Source organism: Bactrocera tryoni, chromosome 4 (genome assembly GCF_016617805.1).
Source record: "Bactrocera tryoni isolate S06 chromosome 4, CSIRO_BtryS06_freeze2, whole genome shotgun sequence".
In the NCBI taxonomy this organism is placed as follows: domain Eukaryota; kingdom Metazoa; phylum Arthropoda; class Insecta; order Diptera; family Tephritidae; genus Bactrocera; species Bactrocera tryoni.
In genome coordinates, this window is record NC_052502.1 from 45208832 (window position 1) to 45230079 (window position 21248).

The 21248-nt window shown below is 35.2% G+C and overlaps 2 protein-coding genes across 3 annotated transcripts in view; one reads left to right on the forward strand and one right to left on the reverse strand.

The window, feature by feature from the left end:
* LOC120775298 overlaps positions 1-19452 on the forward strand; it is a 49748-nt gene extending 30296 nt beyond the window's left edge. Inside the window, exons 2-7 of the mRNA XM_040105416.1 lie at positions 12012-12294; positions 12361-12503; positions 14054-14239; positions 14309-14412; positions 14474-15762; positions 18546-19452. Coding sequence (XP_039961350.1) covers positions 12012-12294; positions 12361-12503; positions 14054-14239; positions 14309-14412; positions 14474-15762; positions 18546-19081 — 2541 coding nt within the window. The 3' untranslated portion in view covers positions 19082-19452. The remainder of the gene's footprint in view (positions 1-12011; positions 12295-12360; positions 12504-14053; positions 14240-14308; positions 14413-14473; positions 15763-18545) is intronic.
* LOC120775296 (E3 ubiquitin-protein ligase highwire) overlaps positions 1-21248 on the reverse strand; it is a 163520-nt gene that overhangs the window by 87080 nt on the left and 55192 nt on the right. The gene's annotated exons all lie outside the window — the stretch shown is intronic.

Here is a 21248-nt window from a genome sequence, read left to right on the forward strand (position 1 = left end):
ATACGTGCTGTGATTATTTTATATAGTTTTATGCAACTCAACGTTATCTGCTGACTTTTGTACCACACTCACTTCATTTTCTTGTATTGTGTATATTTGTATTTACATACATATGTACATATGGTATATCAAAGTGTTTTTACAGAAGTGTGGATCACATATTGAATTTCGTAATATGCCACAGAAGCAGTTCTACAAGACATGCCAGTGACGATAGCTCAGCTGGTGGGGCAAACTCCGTGGAAAGTGCTGTTGCACACTTTATATGAAACAAATACCATATATACATATGTATGTATGTAAAAAATATGAAATATGTATGTATATATTATATGTGGGTATACATTCATAAGTATGTAGATGGGCGTGCGTAAGTGCAAGATTAAATGAAACAAAAGGCTGATGTAAAAGAAAAATAATTTAATCTGGAAACCAGGCATATCTTGGACTCTGTTATACCGCAATTCTATCGGGTCGACAGGCCCACGATACGACACCCGAGTATAATCATTTACTTACATAATTCAATACACATATACATAGTACATACATACATACATAAATTTATATAACATGTTCCAACTTGTCGCGCTATTACTCCGAAGACACAGCAAATGACAAGCACTTCAACTCTGTAGGACAAAAGCTATCTACTCTTGTTGCACGCAGCGTACTTTGGCATTGCACACATTGTATCTCATACTAAGTGAGGCCATATTATATTGCTCTTTGCACTACTGTGACTTTTTATCATTCAATTCTGCTTATCCGGTCAACTGAGTGATCGTACGTTTCACCAGGATTGATATTTAAGAAGAGTATCATGGCAAAAAAAAGAGGGGAAAAAAGTAGCACAAAAGCAGCCAAGCAAACTCCAGACGACACGGACGACAAAACGCATTACAAATAACCGCAAAATGGCAATAACAATAATCAGCAGTCAGCAATCGACGACAATCAGCAGCCGGTAGTCGAAAGTAGTCAAGGGAGTCAACGAGGCATTGTACGATACTAACGACGGCGGCATGAAGTTGCTGTAAAAACGACTGAGCACAGTGTGTCATTTCAGCTTTTAGTTATATAGAACTTTTTTTATTTCGACAAAGAAGAATTGTGTGTTGAGGGTGGCTTTGAAAGTTCAAAAAATATAAAAAACGAGACAATATTTGTGCCAATTTTACTTCGAAAGAAGAACCCTCAGAGGTGATCTAGTAACTGATGCCCAGAGCGAACTAAAATTATGGAGGGAACACTTCTCTAGCCTATTAAATGGGTGCGAAAGCATAACACCAGGAGATGGTGAACCCGATTCTCTAATTGACGACGATGAAACAGACGTTCCATTGCCTGACCACGAAGAAGTTCGAATAGCAATTACCCGTCTGAAGAACAAAAAAGCGGTGGGGCCGATGGATTGCCGGCCGAGCTATTCAAATACTCCTCAACATTGCTTATAAGGTTCCATCGAGCAATCAACCCGTCAACAAACTGATTAGACCTTATCAGTGTGGCTTTATGCCTGGAAAATCAAGCACTGACCAGATATTCACCATACGCCAAATCTTGGAAAAAAGCCGTGACACCACCTCTCGATTTCAAAGCTGCTTTTGACAGCACGAAAAGGAGCTTCCTTTATGCCGCCATGACTGAATTTGGTATCCCCGCAAAACTAATACGGCTGTGTAAACTGACGTTGAGCAACACCAAAAGCTCCGTTAGGATCGAGAAGGACCTCTCCGAGCCGTTCGATACCAAACGAGGTTTCAGACAAGGCGACTTCCTATAATGCGACTTCTTCAATCTATAGTGGGAGAGAATAATTCGAACTTCAGAACTGAATCGGGCAGGTACAATCTTTTTTAAGAGTGTACAGCTGCTGGCGTAAGCCGATGTTCTGTTGTCCAGACTGGACAAGGAAGCAAAGCAAATGAGTCTGGCAGTGAATGAGGACAAGACGAAATATCTCCTTTAATCAAACAAACAGTCGTCGCACTCGCGACTTGGCTCTCACGTCACTGTTGACAGTCATAACTTCGAAGTCGTTGAAAATTTCGTCTATCTTGGAACCAGTATTAACACCAACAACAATTTCAGTCTGGAAATCCAATGCAGAATTACTCTTACCAACAGATGCTACTTCGGATTGAAAAGGCAATTGAGAAGTAAAGTCCTCTCTCAACGAGCAAAGACAAAGTCACTCATCATCCCCGTTCTGATATATGTATGGTGCAGAGGCATGGCCGATAATAACATCTGATGAGTCGACGGTACGAGTTTTCGAGAGAAAGATTCCGCAGAAGATTTATGGTTCTTTCCGCATTGGTAACGGATGGAACGAGTTATACGACTGGCTAGGTCATGTCGTCCAAATGGATGAAAACACTCCAACTCTGAATCAATCGGCGCAATATCCGCCGAAGGGAGCAGAGGAAGAAGAAGGCCTCCACTCCGTTGGAAGGACCAAGTGGAGAAGGGCCTAACTTCGCTTGGAATATCCAATTGGCGCCAAATTGCGAAAAGAAGCAACGACTGACTGGTCGTGAAGATATTTCGTCAAATAAAGCTTTTTCATTCTTGAATACAAGATTTTGTGTGTTTTTACCCACTATGCGGAGTATTCATTCCATTTGGCTGCCCAGACGTAGTGCATCGAACACACAAATGCTCACATGCACATATATGTACATACGTACATATACGCATATATATTTGTGTAGAAAAGTATATGGCATCCATGCAGTAGTATTGTGTGCATTATGTGGTCGCAGCGCTGTTGGGTCGTCGACAAGTGTCGAGTGCAATCTTTTAATTAAATTCAAATTAAAGTGGGGACTTATTTAATTTATTTATTTACTTTCTTCCTTTCTTTTGTGTTTGTTGTTGCTCAGCTGTTGACATCTTCAAAAATCTTTTGTCATTTTCACAACTTCATTTCAAGCTTGTTTGCCTCGTACATACATATGTATGTACATACTTAAGTACACAAATACATACAAATATTTGCTTAATATTATAAACTGTTATTCTTGTTGTTGCTGCTTGAGCTGATAAACAGCACGTCAGACTGGTGCAAAAAGCTCTTTTCGTTGGCTTATTTATTTTTCTTATATTATTTATGTATGTCTGTGTTCGTACTTTCTTACACACGAATATTTGCTATATTCTTGCACCCATCAACACTTCCATCGCATCAATTTTACATGCGACAAACCAAAATTGGTGACAATGTAAATAATAGACATTTAAATTGTGCTGTCTGCGGAATTTCCGCATGCGGGAAGGTGGAAAGACACAGACACACGTACATTCTTGCCTACATTAGGGTTGTACTTAATTGTATGGTAATTTTAAATGGATAATATTTTTTAAAAATCATTATGTAATATATTTAATATATTATTTTATTTAAATATTGGGTAGTCGAAAAAGTCATTTCGTATTTCTAATCAAACCTCAACTTATTTTATTTTTATATTTATAATGAACTTTAATGAACCAAATATCTGCCATTTTGGTCGACCACTTTTTGCCATTTATCCCCTAGTGACATTATTCCATCAGTGTAAAACTTTTCTGGTTTGTCGGCGAAAAACTGCGACAAATAATTTTCACAGGCATTTCTTGAAGCCAACATTACTTGAGCTCTGCATTGACGAAAACAATAGATGCAAGGTCAGGGCTAAGTCGTGGATGCATCACAAGTTCCCAGACAGGCTCTTCTAGTTTTTGCCGAGTCATCAAAGATGTGTGTGGTCTAGCGTTGCCCTGATGGAAGACGAAGCCCTTTCTGTTCATCAGTTCTGCCGTTTTTTTCGATTGCTTGCTTCAATCTCATCAGTTGTTGACAGTAAAATGTAACAATCGTTCGACCAGGCGGGAGCAGCTCATAGTGGATGGTTACTTTCCCATCCCAGCAAACACTCAGTATATCCTCTCGAGGCTTTGCGACCATTTGTTGAGCTTCACCACGCATGATCTTTTTCGCACATTATTGTCGTATTTGATCCACTTTTCGTCTCCTGTTACCATTCGCTTCAGAAATGGTTCGATTTCATTTCGTTTCAGCAAAGAATCGTGGATGTTAATTCGGTCCATTCAATTTTTCACAGACGATTCATGTGGTACTTTTTGTAGCCAGCCTTTTTTAAATGGTTCAAAACCGCTTGATGATGAATGTTAAGTTCCTTAGCGATGTCATGGCTGCTTATGTGACGGTTCTGGGCAATCTTTTCCATAATTTCATCGACTTTTCCAATGGTAGGTCGACCAGAGCGAGGTGCATCTCTCACATCGAAATTTCCAGAACGGAAGCGAGCGAAGCATTATTGTGCTACACGAACTGATACAGCATCGTCTAAGTAAACTTCACAAATTTCATTTATGGCTTGCGTGGCATTCTTTCTTTTTTTACACAAAAATTTCAAAATATAGCGAATTTCTTCACTATTTTCACTAATTTTTGAACAGCTGTAACTTTTTTTCAACTTCCCCGAGTTTAATTTTTTTTGTTAAATGAAGCTTAAAATCTCACCTTTCCAACACACAATGTGATTGGTAGCATGGCGATATACTACATATCACTGCAACGACATCTATTGACAAAATACGAAAAGACTTTTTGAAGTTACTATACCCTGAACGAAGTTTGTAACACCCAGAAGGAATCGTCGGAGACCCTATAAAGTATATATATAAATGATCAGTATGTCGAGCTGAGTCGATTTAGCCATGTCCGTCTGTCTGTCCGTCTGTCCGTCTGTCTGTCTGTATATATACGAACTAGTCCCTCAGTTTTTAGGATATCGTTTTGAAATTTTGCAAACGTCATTTTCTCTTCAAGAAGCTGCTCATTTGTCGGAACGGCCTATATCGGACCACTATAACATATAGCTGCCATACAAACTGAACGATCGGAATCAAATGCATGTATGGACAACTTTCACATTTGACAAGATATATTCACGAAATTTGGTATATATTATTTTGTAAGACAACAATGTAATCTCCAAAGAAACTGATCAGATCGGTTAACTATAGCATATACATAGCTGCCATACAAACGGAACACATAGTTACTAACAGAAATGCACCTGTGAAGGGTATTTAGCTTCGGTGCAACCGATGTTAACGTTTTTTCTTGTTTACTATAGATATATGCAAGAATAATGAATTTGATTTTTTCTAATTTCACACTAGCCTTAGATTTCCTTCACTTTTCAATGAGTCTATAGTAGTAAATCCAGCTGTCAAGCAAACATTTATAGTTACATCTCGTCAAGAAAATTCAAATCAAGGATTCAGAGATAATTGAAAAAGGCATTTGACTCTTTTTAACCGATTTTCAACTTTTCAGTATATAAATATGTGTTTGTACATCAAAATGTGCTAAATTATAAATAAATTTAAAAAATTAAGCTAAAATTCGTTTTGAAAACTACATCTCTATATTTTAAATAATAATACGCCAAATGAGCCACGAAAACTACTAAAAATACAAATAAAAAAATCTTAAAAAAATTAAAAAAAAACAACCTCAAATGAGCACCCCTAATACCAACAACATTAAACCAGTGCCGCGTGAGAAATTCATCGCCTGATACTCACGCACCTAAACCTTTTTTACCTGTGTTTAAAAATATTTTATATATTAAATTAAACAAGTCGTCTTATGCATTTTGCATTCTTTCTTTGCACATAATTTATTAACCCTACATACAGTTTCGGAAGGTGTTAAAAAAGCTAAGTATAAATTATGTGTATCGCACCTTTTCGGAAGCCAACTAAAAACAAAACGAATTTTTCGATAATATTATAATTTTTTTTACGATTTAGCGCCAAAGTGTGCGCGTGTGCGTTGCCCAAAGCATGCACACCTGCGCTGACATTTCCTTCCCCATTTTGGGCCACTTCGCCGCCATAAGCCGCAATTATAAGTGAATAAATGATAATTGTAAAAAGAAAAAACAAAATCAAATTAAGAAGTAAACTTTAAATTTATGTTCGCCTTTTTCGTAATGCAGAAAATCATAAATATTTCAGCGGCTTTTTAAAATGATGCGCACGTCATTGGCGCAGAGCGAAAAAACGTATCTGTCTATGCACGGTATATTTATAAATACAAACATACACATATACTACTCGTATACATACATATGAGTATTTGCCTTGCATTCGCGCTACGTTTTCGAACACATGTGTGCACTTGGCAATTTCAGCATTCCTGGCACGCAAAATAACACCAAGCCGAGAGCGTTAACTCCGCCGCAATATCGGCAAAAATTAACAACACCATCGCCATCACATCCACATGTGCACTAAGCAACGCCGTCAATCGTTCAACCGTCACAGCCCGCAGTCTAGACAATTTCAGTGATTTGCTAATTCTTTGTTTTGACTTTCGTTGTTCCTTTTCGTTACACGCTGCTGTTTCGCGCCGTACAAAAGTATTAGAGCATTTTTTAAATCAAAGTTGATCTGTGTTTTTCTGTTCCGAGAGCCAATGAACGCGAGTAGCAAGTGATATTGGTATAAATATCTCAATATAGTTAGAAATATAGTTTACCTACAAAGGTTATTAACATTTAGCAATTAATATTACCTTCCATGTGCGTTTGTACTACATATTGGTAAATATTAATAGCTGCCCTCAACTCCTAAAACTGCGAGAGTGACTAATCGCAAAACAATTAAAATAAATTTAATGAACTGACATATCCGAACGCATTTTTAGCGTAACGATTGTTGTTTTGCTGCTCACTTAAAATTAACGCTGTTAAACAAGTTTCTATGAGAGAATAATAGGCAAGTTCGTGCATGAGCACCAATACCTTCAAGATTAGGACATATAATTCTAGAAAAATTAATATCAAAGAAAACACTCAATCATGATTTTGAAAATATAAATAATCTCTGTAAGGCTTATCAGTTCTCAGTAAATTTTCACAGCATGCATAGTATGTGTAGACTTACTATTTTTACTATAAGTTCCGTTTATAAAAAACCAACTTTAACATTTTCCATTAAAAATAGTAAGGAAGGGCCAAGTGCGGGTAAAATCTTATTGACTGTTTAATAGATAGATTCAAAGGTCTTTTTGATAATGGTTGTCGTGCGACGTTTGAAGCGCAAAGGTGAACTTAATCACTGGCAGTACCATTGGGAGCAGAAACAAAAGTCAAAAGACAACAAGTTACCGACTATTGCATTGAAAACTTTAAAGAACTGCGATGTAGACCTATACCTAATAATTCAAAGATTTCTTCGCATATTCTGCACACTTTCTGTGGCGAATGCAAGCTTTGAACGCTCTTTTTCGACACTTCGCCGCAAGAAAACGTGGCTGAGGACGAACATGCTTCAAGATACTTAGATTGATCAGCTTGGCGTTGCTGTACACGCATCTTGACATTGAAGTCACTGCAGAAGAAGTTCTCGAAAGATTCTCAAAACTTGGCCCACATCATTTTGTTTTGCGAATTATGCTTTTTTTTAAATTTAGTTGGAATACTCTCGATGCTTCAACGATTTTTTCACTCATCGAAACACTTTTCATAAGCACTTTTTGGGATGACCTTCAGCTTATTTGGAGAATTTCGTTTTATCTCTTCTATCGACTGAAAATGGAGCGACAATTGCAGTTTGGGGACAAAACAAAATTACACGGAGCCAAATCTGATGAATACAGTGGTTGATCAATGGTATTCATTGCGTTTTTGGCTTTTAATTCGGTCACAATCGCCGCTCGATGCGACGGTGAGTTATTAACGTGTAAAATCCATGAATATTTCTTCCACAATTCCGTCCATTTTCGACGGATGTTCTCACGCAAACGCCTCAATACGGCCAAATAGAACTCTTATAGATCGTCTGTCCCTCCGTAACAAATTCAGGATGCACAACACCATGTAATACATAGCCCTAAGGTACCAAGTCTGGAGAAACTGGTGTGTGAGGTGCCACATCCCAATCAAGCTGCAAAAGTGAATTATCAAACGTGTATGAGGTCTCGCATTATCATAGTGGAACACTGCACCTTTTCTGTTGATCTGTTATAGCCTCTTCTGTTTGCGTTCAAAACGGGATCGCTTCTTTAACGTTTGATAAGACGCGTGGCCCCTTAGACAAAGTTGTTCAGAATGATCCGTAGAACATTTCACGCAAACGTGATTTTCTAAAGAAACGTACCCACTTTAATGTACATATATAATTTAAAATTCGTCTTATATCTGTTTAATTCTTGGTATTTTTATAGTATCTGTTAAATTAAAAATTATTCATTCGCTCAAAAATGTCTACATGATCTAAGCTTTAGTATATTTGTACATTCATAAGTACATATGTATGCTATACATATGTATGTATCTAAATTCTTAATACTTACAAATACATATATAAAAATATACTTTATTGTACATAAACTCAATAAATCACCGATACATATGTACATATGTATGTAAGTATGTACGAGTATTTCGAAAACTATGAAAATATTGAAGATCATCAAATGAAATCAAAATCAAAAGAAAGCAGACGCTTAGAAGAAAAGCACCAGAAAGGCAATTTAAATAAGTAATATTAAGTAGAAAAAACAAATATGAAAATTTTAGGAAAATATATTTTATAGAAAGTGTTTTCAAAACCGGCTAACGGCAGCTAAGCAAACGTGTACGGCAGGGCCGTGCCTGCGTCGAGGTGGCGGCAAGTGTTGACGTGATGACTCATTGAGAGAAAGAAATTATTCATTACATTGCGTTATCTACACAAACAAATTTTGTTGTGTTATTTATTCAGATTATGAATATATTTTCTTATCACTTGCGGCGTAGCAAATTAAACTAATTTTCGAGTTTAATGTACTCTCACTTACTTATGTATGTATATATACATATGTACATATGTATGTGCTTATGCAAATTAAGGAAATAGTTATGGTATTGATAATTCAAAGTAATTTTATTGAGGTTTTATTTTATTATGTTTATGATTTTTCAAAAGAATTTATTAGAATGAAATTTCTGTGTGATTTAAGTTCCAGATTTGTGTATTTTACAATTCATGCATAATTTACTTGCACATAATTCAACAATAAAAGTGCCTTACCACAATGTACTTAAGTATTTTATTGCTTAGTACTTGTATACACAGGCATTTGCGCATAAGTGCTTAATAATATATTTTTCAATCAGTTCATAAATTTGCCTTCATAATTAAATGGATCAATGTATAACGTAAAGGCGTACACTAAATTCAAAGCTCATTTGCTTGTCCTTCACATTTAATGTGCGTACATTGCATATGGATGTATTCCGAAATTTGAAAAAAAAAAAATAGATAAATACAAAAAAGTGTTTTATACTAATCCTAATGTATGTATTTAATTTATAGACATTTGCGGTCAAATTCTTAGTAGTACTGAGCACTCTCTTAGTTTATGTGATTAAGCATTTTTAATACTTTTTTTGGGATTCGCTTTAAAATCCATTAGTGTCAGAAGTCGACATAAAAACATGAAATGAATTGTTTCGCCGTTTTCCGAAAGATGCCAAAAGTCACAGTCATAGTAAAGCCTTTATCGTGAAAACAATTAAAGAAAGTTCACTTACTTTAGCTTTAGAAATTAAGCAAAGCCTCGCTCAGTATGCTGGAATACGTGTCAGAGATGAAACCGTGCGCAGAACACATAGAATTGCTGGCTATAATGGGCGAACTCCACAAATAAAGCCGCTTATAAGTGAGGAAAGCAGAAAGAAGCGTTTGGAGTTCGCAAAAACGTACGTAAATCATGGTATCGAGTTTTGGTCGAAAGTAAATTTTTGGTGACGAAACGAAGTTGAACAAATTTGAACCAAATTGTGGCAACAAAGTTTGGCGAAAAGTGAATTCCGAAATTCAAAGGAAAAACACAATATGTGCGGTTAAGCATGGAGGCTGTATATGTGCAAGCCGTTTACTTAAAATATTTTAGACATTCAACTTTTATATTTATAGCAATGGCACAAGGGATTAACAAAAGATCCCATGGGAATCCAACTTCTACATTTATTGAAGGGGACGTTAAGTAAGCAACTTTCAATAAAATTACTAGCAATTTCATTGGATTGTTAACTAGAATATACTAACTGGTCACTGTCTGGTGGCGACACACACCCGCAGAGCGGGGCTAACAAATTGAGAAGACTGCAAAAATTGACTAAAGCAAGGCATCAGGCAACAGAATGGAGCATTTCTTGTGCAATTGGTAACAGTATGCTGCAAAAAGCTGTAGTCCCCACGGTATGATACACTGGAAGAGGTATCGATAATGAGGCTACAGAGTCTGTTGAAATATGTGTCAAGCGGAGCCATCTTAAAGTCCCTCCTCATGGACCTAATAACTGAACTCCATCTGGTATCGCAAAGGGCCAAAACTGGTCTATACGTGGCTCATTGGTTTATCAAACTAACCTAATCTAACTAAGATATTGAGAAATTTCTCGTGCTAATATTTAATAAATATACTATAAATACATATAGAGTCAAATAGACAAAATCGATCCAAAAATAATATTTATTCCTGTTCGGCTAGTCAACATGAGAAAAATAGTTAATGTAAAGTTATCACCTTTGACACAAAGAAAATTGGTCGCGCATATAAATTACACTGTTATACCTCTTCGCCAATTTTCCTTTGCAACATGTAATATCTGATTCATTTTAGCCATATCCATGAGTCTGTTTGTCTGTCTTTATAAACGCGAACTGGTCCCTTAGTTTTTGAGATATCGATCTGAAATTTTGCACACAGCCTTTTCTACTCAAGAAACTGCTCATTTGTCGCAGCCGCCAATATCGGACCACCAGAGCATATAGCTTCTATACTAACTGAACGATCAAAATTATGGCCTATACAACGTTTTCATGAATATTTTTATTCAAAACCAGTTCCTATAAATGAGAACTTTCGAATGGCCGGAGAAGAACACTATTATGATATTATCTATTAGCCGCGGCCCCCTCTCAGATGGCTCATCCGTTGAGTCCAATAACTATCACTCGCCACACCAAACCATTGTTTTTCTGAATGAAATGGCAACTCTTGAACCACTTCAGGTTGCTCTTCGTCCCAAATGCGGCAATTTTGCTTGTTAACATACGCATCGAGCCAAAAATAGGCCTCATCGCTGAACAAAATTTGGCTCAAAAACGTCCGATCTTCTTGGAACTTTTCAAGAGCCCATAGAGCGAAACGATGTCACTTGGGAACGGCTTCAATTCTTGCACAAGCTAATCTCTTAAGATCTCGACGTAAAATGGTTCCATATGTCAGTCCGTGTACTTTGTTGTGGCTCTAAAAATACATTTTAAACACAAGTTTTTGCCATGCCCCCTTGTATGGGCAGCTCCTATAGGCCGACAAAAACATTGCGACGATGGCTGTCCGGTTATGAGGCTATTAATATATATATATATATTTTTTTAATATCTCCAATTTCCACATACACTATATATTACGTTTTATTGAAAGTCAATAAGTGTACTTTGGACTTGATACACTGTCATACAATGTCAATAATGCAGAGCAAGTGATATTATAAATAATATACTTGTATAAGTACATACATATATTCGTAGTTGCATATCACTTTTGATACACAAGCATGATTCATCAAGATAATAAATATAGCACCTAGGTAGAATATGTATTTACATGTAGAAAATATTTAATTCAGTTTTCTGACTAATTTACTGATATTTACTATGTTGTAAGTATGTGTTACTTTGCGTAGACGGAATATATAAGTTTCTGGCAACAAAGAAATAATGTATAAATTTTAATGCTCTTTATCATCTTCTTATATCTCTATAATGAAAAAATCTATTTGCCTCGCATAGCCACATCAGACTTGTCATAACTTAAACTATTTATAAACATATACATATGTAGGTATGTTTAAGGCGAAGGAGCTTTAGAAATAGATTTTCCACTCTAGTTACTAATTTACAATAATTTTCTCTCTTCTTTTCATTTCCAGACACCGTTGAATGAGATTTTCGGTCCGATTTATCGCATACCAAACACGACGAGATCAATTGAAATTAAATTAGCACCAAATACACATTTCCGTTTGGAAAAGGATCTATTTGACAATAATATAGTTTTGAACAGTTTCACGATTGTCGGCACTCATAGTAATGGCGAACAAGTGGAGATCACTACAGGCGCTTTTCCAGGTAATGCCAGCATTATGGGGCCATATCCAGATATTGTGATGCAAAATGTCTTTTCGGTGGTGGTGCGAGAGGGCGCTTTTTCAGGTAACTATTATAATTTTTATTGTTATTTTATTATTGGAATTGTATCATATGCTTTATTTGTTGTAGGCAGTAAAAAATTCACTGTACGCAACAGCAATGATTTAATTTTGTATTCAAATGCTTTCAAGAAAGCCGAAATTAATGGCAAATTTTTTGGGATAGCTGATTTGCGTATCGAGGAGAAGGCGTTCAATTCAGCCGATGCCAAGGTGAGTGTGCGTAAAAAGTCGAAACTTTATTTGTGATCCTTTGAATCGTGAAACAACGAAGTACATAATATGGGCTAATATGGAGTACAACAATATTAATTATAGGGCCATACACGAGAGTTAGAAAAATAAAATCTCAAGACAGACGGGTCTTAACAACCATGACTGGTTTATATCTAATCATGGTCCATCAATATACCACAAGCCTATTTGGAGTATACTTCTTTAACAACCATCCATTTTTTCTTTATGAACTTGAGAAATCTACTCGAAATCCGATCAAATGGACTCGGACTAGTCCATTTAAACGTCGCGCGCAAATCGAATCTATAAAAAATGTTTTCTTAGATTGGACAGCCTTTTTTGTATGTGTGAATATTGAGCTCCATACTTCAATTAGTGACTGCCTGGCAGCTGTTCGAATGGAATCACGGCAAATGCTGCAGACGTGTTCTGGGGAGTCTACTTTATTACGAAAACAAAGGATCTCAACAGCTCTTATAAATCTACTGAAACATTTTGGTTAAGGTTTTGTGTAAGAAGGGTGAATGGTAGACTATATGGAAAATTGACTTAAGCGCTGGCTCCTGAAGCCTATTTTGAAAGCGATAATAAAGATTTGTACTACAATACGTAAAAATTAAGTTTTTCAGTCCGGGTCAAATTTGATCATATGGTATATTCTAGTTGAAAAGAAATCAAAGCTTATTATTATTACATATTCAAAAGTACACTCACAAGTTGTAGTCGGTCATCACAGAAAATTCTAATTATACTACTGCTCGAGAAATTTTGAAGAAAAATCTAAAACGATCTAGATCTTCGTAGGTACAGCCCTTTAACGAATAAAATCCAGGTCAATTTCGATAACCTTGAACCGGCTGTTGTGGGAATTTGCCTCAACTACGTCGACGACATAAAACAATACGCCGATCTGACTTCGGACTCAACAAACTTCAGACATGAACTGACCGCTATTCACAATGTGGCAACTAACACCTTCACCGTATCCCTCTCAGTGAATACCGTACTTGAAGTCAAACCACCACCCATTGCAGACGGCGAGCTCGAGTTGTCGCGAGTGATCCTTGTACTGCTTCGTTCTGGAGCTGATTGAATTCCTACTTATCCAGAATCGACCCCGGCATACCAAATATACAAGTTATATGTTCAGCAAGCAATAAGGCATGACACTAACTACCTTTCTACATGCCTTGCTAACCCTACACATCTGACACCATCTCTCTATCATCCGACCCCGTCGAAACAGCACGCTTCCTGGGCCAACAGTTGGATTACCTCGATGACAACTTATCTAATCCTTACCATATAACAGTTACAACAACACAGTTTGTAGAGTATAGCTGATTGTAGCTGAGGAGACAACTTATAGAATTTTTTTAGAATTCGGTCTTGCTAATTCTCTATATAACACACCTAACATTAATCATACGTGGTTTAGCAGCAAATTTTAGTTTTTCTATAACGCAACAGTGACTTTTCGAAATAGTAATTTTGTAACTAATAATATTTACAAATTAAAATTTCAGTTATACATCGAGAATTCTCATATCGACAATATCTATCGTTTCGAAGCCTCAATGCGTGAGATCAAATTCAACAATTGCACCATTAACACCATCAATAGTGGCTCCTTCGATGTCAATAGCATCTTTAATATTATATTCGAAAATAGCGCCATTGGCGTAATCAAATCACGCTCGATTACGGAAAAGGTGAGTAACCTAAATTTGCACTATTACACGACACAAAACTTTCTACACCTTCAACTCGTACCATTATAGCTGCTCAGCAAGCATGTGTCCTTCACTGGCGGCGTTATTGGCTACATCGAGGGCGAAGCCATACATGGCAGTGGCATCGGCGAGCTGATTTTGCGAAACAACAGGTACGTAACGGGAAAATACAATACAATTTGAAAATTGCACTAATACACTTATCACCAACAGTATTGACACCATCAACGAGAATGCCATCTATGTGAACACCATCAATGCCACCATCAAAGACAATCACATCAAACATCTCGGTCAGCACTGGTTGCGTATTAAGGAATGGTCGAATATTGTGATTGTGAAAAATAGTTTTGGTGACTTCGGCGGCATTATAGTGGAGGAAACCAAAGAACCCCTCGATTGCCGCTTCGAAAGTAACTCCGTAACCAAACCGAAGCCGGGCAGTTTGAATATAGGAAATCGTCATTGCATATTGCGTGAGATCATTGTCGATCTGCCGTGTCGCTGCAATCTCGAGTGGCTGGACACGTATTCTGAACGCGATTTACGTTCGGAAATCTATTGCACGATCGATCGGAAATTGGGTGTATGCTTCAACGCGACCACCTTCAATATGCAGCGGTACGAGCATGAAGTGTGTGACGAAAAGAAGACAACTTTAGATTGTGGCGCCAATCGTAATCTGAAGAAGGTGAATGGTGAATTCTTTACAATCGAAGAGCTCGAGCAACAAGCTACACAATTCGTGCATATCATCTATCTCGGCACTGCCCTTATATTGGCGATCGTGCTACTCATTATACTAGTGCTGATATTGCGTTGCTTGTGTCAACAGCGTAAGAGCAGTCGTGGTGCTAGCGCGTCACATCAGCATCGACATGAATTCACGCAAGGCGAACGTGATATTATCGTACGCGCCCAAGATATAATAGAGAAGCGACATCCACAGATACAGCCACAAATTAAACGTTTGTGCGACGAACTTTTGCAAACAAATCGCAGCGAGAAGCAATGCATTAAAACTATCACGAAAATCGAAAATCTACTAAATGAAGTTGAACGTTGTCAGGATCTCAATGCATTCTGCAGAGTTTTGGTGCAACATCTGCAGCCGCAATCGCAACCGCTGCAACTGACAACGAACGCCATCTGCAGAACGGAGAGTTTTACGCGTGTGCAACGTGAGAATTACCCTGGACCACACTATGCTGGCTGCATTGACACCGCGCACATAATAGCCAGCCGAGAGGCGGCGTGTTTGGAGCGCGAGCGTGAACGTGAACGCGAACGTGAAAGAGAACGTGAACGCATCAATGGCATAGACAATGTGCGCAACGTTGAACCGCTTAATATGCCCAATGAACCGTTCTACGAGGAGTTGGGTCAACCGTTGCTGCCTGATTATGCATCGCCAGCGGATGGTCGCGTTTATGCGACACCACATGATCTAGCGTTGGGCATAAATGCCGAACTGGAGTATGCGGAGCCCATCAATAATCGAGGTAAATTATTGTACTAGCAACAACAAATTAGAAAAAAAAAACAACAACAACTGGCACGCACATTACACAAAAGAAGAACAAGTACTGCACCATTTTGTGTCTCCAGCACCAAAAGCAATCCGTACATATAGAAATCTTAAGTGATATTAGAAGGGTGTAATTATTTGAGCTTTGCCTGATATCCTTTTCATTACATTGTAGGCTGTGAAGTTATTACATTTTGAATAATCTGTAATATATTAGAATGAGTATATGAAATCGGCGGCGAAAGGCACCATTTTGGTCAAATCTCAAGCTTTAATTTCGTGTGCAGGCGAAAGCTTCAATAAGTACATACGTATTCAAATAAAAAAAACTCTAATTTATGCTTTTGTGTCTCAGTAAGCGAAAGCTTAATGAAAAAGTTGAAATTTATGCTTTTGTGTCTCAGTAAGCGAAAGCTTAATGAAAAAGTTCAAATTTAAGCTTTTATGTATCAGTAAGTGAAAGTTTATACAGGAAAAATTTTCTTGACATGTAACTTTCACATACTCAAAATTAATATGAATATAAACCTCTTTTTTTATAATAGTTACAAAGCTTTTAGTGTTCCTTTTAGAGCTTTTTTGCATATATATATATATATATATATATTTACATACATATATATAAATATGTTTATTGCCACTTATATGAAATCTTGAACTGACGCTTTTGAATTTGTGTACGGGTGAAGCTTTCATCAGGTCTAAATATTTATATACAAGTGCCTATTTGGGTGAAAGCTTTTTATACTTCAGTGAGTTTAAAGTGAACAGTACAGAACAGAAGTTACTAACTCCTTAAAAAGTACCTTCCTACAAGCATTTTGAAATACACGATAAATATCGAATTTTTTTTTTAATTTTTGATAGTTGTCTTGTACTTAATCTATTAAGGCATTATATACGCGGATTTCACTTTAATTCCTCTTGACCACATTATCTAGTGATATACGATTTCGAATAAAAATATTTATTTGTTGCCAGCAACGAAAGCTGTTAAGTGCAATATTGCACACGAAAAGCTTATGCCACGTTTACACGCCACAATTTGAGGTGTGTGTAAATATAGTGTAATATATCTGTTGAGCAGCTCAAGTATTGTTGTAGTATTTGTATAGTGAACTCATTAATTTCCATTTAAGTTACTTTATAATTATATTTTTTGTTGTTTAGTTATGGTTTTTGTAAATAAGAATAATTTATATGTGTATTTGAATAATTTCGAACAGTTTTGCTTAAATGTGTGCATTTATTAAATATTATCTACACATTTTCTTTAAATGTATTCTGTTTTGTGTAGAGATTCACAAATTATAATGATTAATTTAAATTGAAGACATAAATAAAAAAAAACTGTAAATTAATTTATGGTTAAGTTTAAAATAAAATTGCGTGTTTTTTTATTTAAAAGTGAAATATACTTTGGGTTTATGATTAAGAGTTTCCTATTGTTTTTTAATGTTTTAGTATATAATATTTTTATGTTTATTTTTGTTTTGTTTTATTTTGAATTTTTTTACTAATATAATTTTTTTTATTTATTGGCGAAGAAGTTTACGTTTATGTGTTTTTAATATATGTATTTTAGAGACAGTAGCTGGTAAAAAAAAATAATTTAAAATAATATTCAAATATATTAAATTAAAAATATAAATTTTTGTAAACAATTTTCGATATTTTTTAATTTTAGAAAATTTTGTAATTATTTTTAGAAATTTTAAAATTTAAAATTGAAGAAAACATTAAATAAAAAAAATTAGTTTTTTGATTTTTCATAAAATTGTTAAACTAAATTATTTCAAAATATCATTTAAACTTAAAAATTTTGCAAAAATATCTCTTTATGCTTATACAACTCAAAAAAATTTATTGTTTTTTAAAAAAATTAACACTTTTTGGTTTAATTTTTGTAAGATTATTGACGTACGTTATTTTAAAATTTTTTAAACTTAAATTTTTTTTGAAAAAATTGCGCAATAATATTTATTAAAAAATCACTTTTTTTTAATTTTTTAGAAACAATCGAATAGAATTGATTTATTTAATACTTAAATAAAAATATTGCGCAATAATATTTATTAAATATCTGTTTTTTAAATTTTCAAAATAAACAGAATTGAATTAACTTATAATATATTATATAATATACATATAATATAAATATACATTGCGCAATAATATTTATTAAAAAAAAAACACTTTTTAATTTCTCTTTATTAGAGATTGTTTATATTATTTTAAATTATTAACAGCAGTTTAATGCAAAAAGACATTGAATATTTAAGAATATGTACTTTCGCTAAAGCAATTGTCAATTGCACACATTGAAATAATAAAAATTACGTTTAATTTAAGCACTTTTATAGTCGTTCCCATTCTAAGTTAGCACTTTCGGGCTATGCGTGGATAAAATTGGCAGCTAAAATCACACAGCAAAAACAAAAGAAAACCTTTGCACATCAGGTACTCAAAACAAAAACACGTTTCCCTACGCATTGTATTTGTAGTTGTAGCATCTAGTTACTAATAGTTTCGTAGTAAGTCTTAAAACAATCTATTGTACTAGCGTCATACTAAGTTGGTGTCGGCACTTCTTTTCTTGTGGACCTCTCTGACTATTCTACATCGGTGACTATAGTTAACAAACACTCGCAACACTTTTCAAACACAACCATACTAAAAGTTTTTTGATCGCTTTGCAATTTAAACACAATTTTTGTAATAATTATATATTTATCTCTCATTCTCCCTCTCATACAGCCGACTACGCACACCGCTTGCCACCATATGCCGTGCCAATGCCCAACAGACTGCCCACACAACCGTCCATGAGAGCGCCCACAGCAGCGCCGCGCACCCATCTGCCGCCCAGTAATATTAATATTAATAATAATAATAGCAACAACAACAATAACAACTCACACCCGCTATATCAAGTTAGCAAACTACCTGCATACGGCGCTGATAATCGACCAGCTTTGCCACCATCGAATGTCAAACGCAAGGCGCACGATCTCGAAAATAGACTCAACTTTCAACTGCCCAACGCCGCTGATCATCCGCCCAATAAACATTTAGTCGCACCGCCTGTTTACACCGCACCCGACATTGCGCACAAGCGACCGATGCCAACACCGGCTTCGACGTTCGCACGTCTGGCCACGCCCGAAGTGGATGAGACGGAGATGGACATGCGTGGCGCTAGAGCTTTACCACCCGATACGGGCTCGGATCATTCGGGTGGCAGTAATGAGACTGTACTGATCGATGATGTTATAGTGTATGCGGACGCCTGAGCGGCATATGTTAGAAAATGACATAATGCGTTTCTCCTAAAACTATGCTGTGTTGAAAGTGACAGCAAAATATAAGAAATATTTTCGTCCAAACTCACTTTAAGCTGCTGACCTAATAGCAAACTTTCAAGCGTGATATTATATCCTGACAGTGGGTGTACTAATTATGATGTCGTATAAGTGCTTTGGAAGAAATATCCGTTTAGACTTTGCGTGGGCATTAACACACGTAATGTTATTGAGAAGATTGGGGTTAGAGTGTTAACGACAGCAAGTGTGTTGACCACTTCTTCATTTAACTATATATTATTTGTATATATGTGCTAAGAAAATTATCACAAAATTTTTGTAAAATATAAATTTAAGCAGACGAAATTTAATTTAAGGAAGATGAAATATTGCTTGTGCGCCTAAAAGTATACAACCTTAATATTTAAATTTTTACAAGACGTCATATACATACATACATCCACTAAATCATAGAATTTCCTTTTTTAATCACATATTCATAACATATATTAAAAATTGTCAAAAAAATATAATTTTATAAAATATTCGTGATCACTTCGTATTTACTTTTATATAAAATAACTGTTCAAACTCCATAAAAGTTACCAGCTTTTTTGTTTATTTTTCTATGCACTAACATTGATACATTTTTCTTCACAAACTAAAGCAGACTTTTCAAAAAAAAGGTACTTAATCACTTTTTAGATACTGTAGTTTTACTAAAAATCTTTGCCTAAATGAAGAGGAAAACTGATATTGGAAATATATATGTCTAAGTTATATCATAACACTTTTATAACTCACAAAACTTATGTAATAAGAAAATAGTAATGGAAAAGAAACATCACTTACAATTTTTACAACACAATTTCGGAGAACAAGTAGAACACTATTCACTACAAACACTAACTAACACCACTATTCCGACACTTAAGTTAATTGTCACGCAGTGAATATAAAATCTTCACACATTTCGACTGAGTTTTCAAATTATAAATTTTCTGAACAAGTGGAGCACTCATTAATTTTGCTTATTTACACTCAATAATTCAGATTTTTCTGAACAAATGGAACACTCAATGATTTTACTTATTTACACTCAAACAATAATAGTTTTCTGAACAAGTGGAACACTAGGTATCAATGAATGTATTACCTTTCTGATAAATGTATCACTATTTTTAATAAAAAAAGAACGTTTCTATAAAATATATATATACATAATTTGATATATGTGACCTGTTCTACGGAAAGGGGGCTTAGGTGTCAAAAAATCAATTTTCACTTTTTAGTTGATTCGGATGGAAGATGAGATTTTTAACAGCTGTTTCCCAGAAAACTAGTTTTCGCACGTAAGCTCCATTTTCCCTTTTCGTAGAACATGTCACATACATTTATATATTAGCATACTAAAAAAGGACATTCTAAATGTTGGCATTTTCAAACGCGCATACACCTATGGCTTGTGATTAATTAATAATAATTTATATAACATTGAAAATATTAAGTTAAAGTAAGACGAAAGCATCATATATGTGTATGTATGTATAAATTATATATAAGTATACCTAATAACCAAACTATATTTGCTTTATAGACCGTAAGTAGCATAACAGTAAAGATATAATTGTACACTACGAGCAAAAAATTGCAAAATTTAGCAATACAAAATGTAAATTTAATTATAATATATATATACATATATGTATATATAAAATAAAACGACGAACAACGAGGCTTATGCCATTGTATATATGTATTTAGTTTGTAATTAATATTGTATTAATAATTGAAAAGTCGTTAAACTGATGTAAAGAACTCTATTATATATTTGTAGGTATGCATATTAACAAATATTTATTGCGATAATGTTAAAAATGATTTAACAAAAATAAATAAAACTCGAAAAATCGAAATAATATTGATAACATTGTGTGTTATTCCCCAATGTGGCTAGTTTATAATAACAAAAATATTGGTAGTCGAAAAAGTATTTTCGTATTTTGTCAATAGGTGTTGTTGTTGTTGTTTTAACGGAATATCTAATCCCCGTTAGGATGGAAGGCACAGGAAACGTGCTGTTTCGACGGGGTCGGACCAGAGGGAGGAGGGTGTTAGATGAGTAGGGTTCGTAGGGCATGCAAAGAGGTGGCCAGTA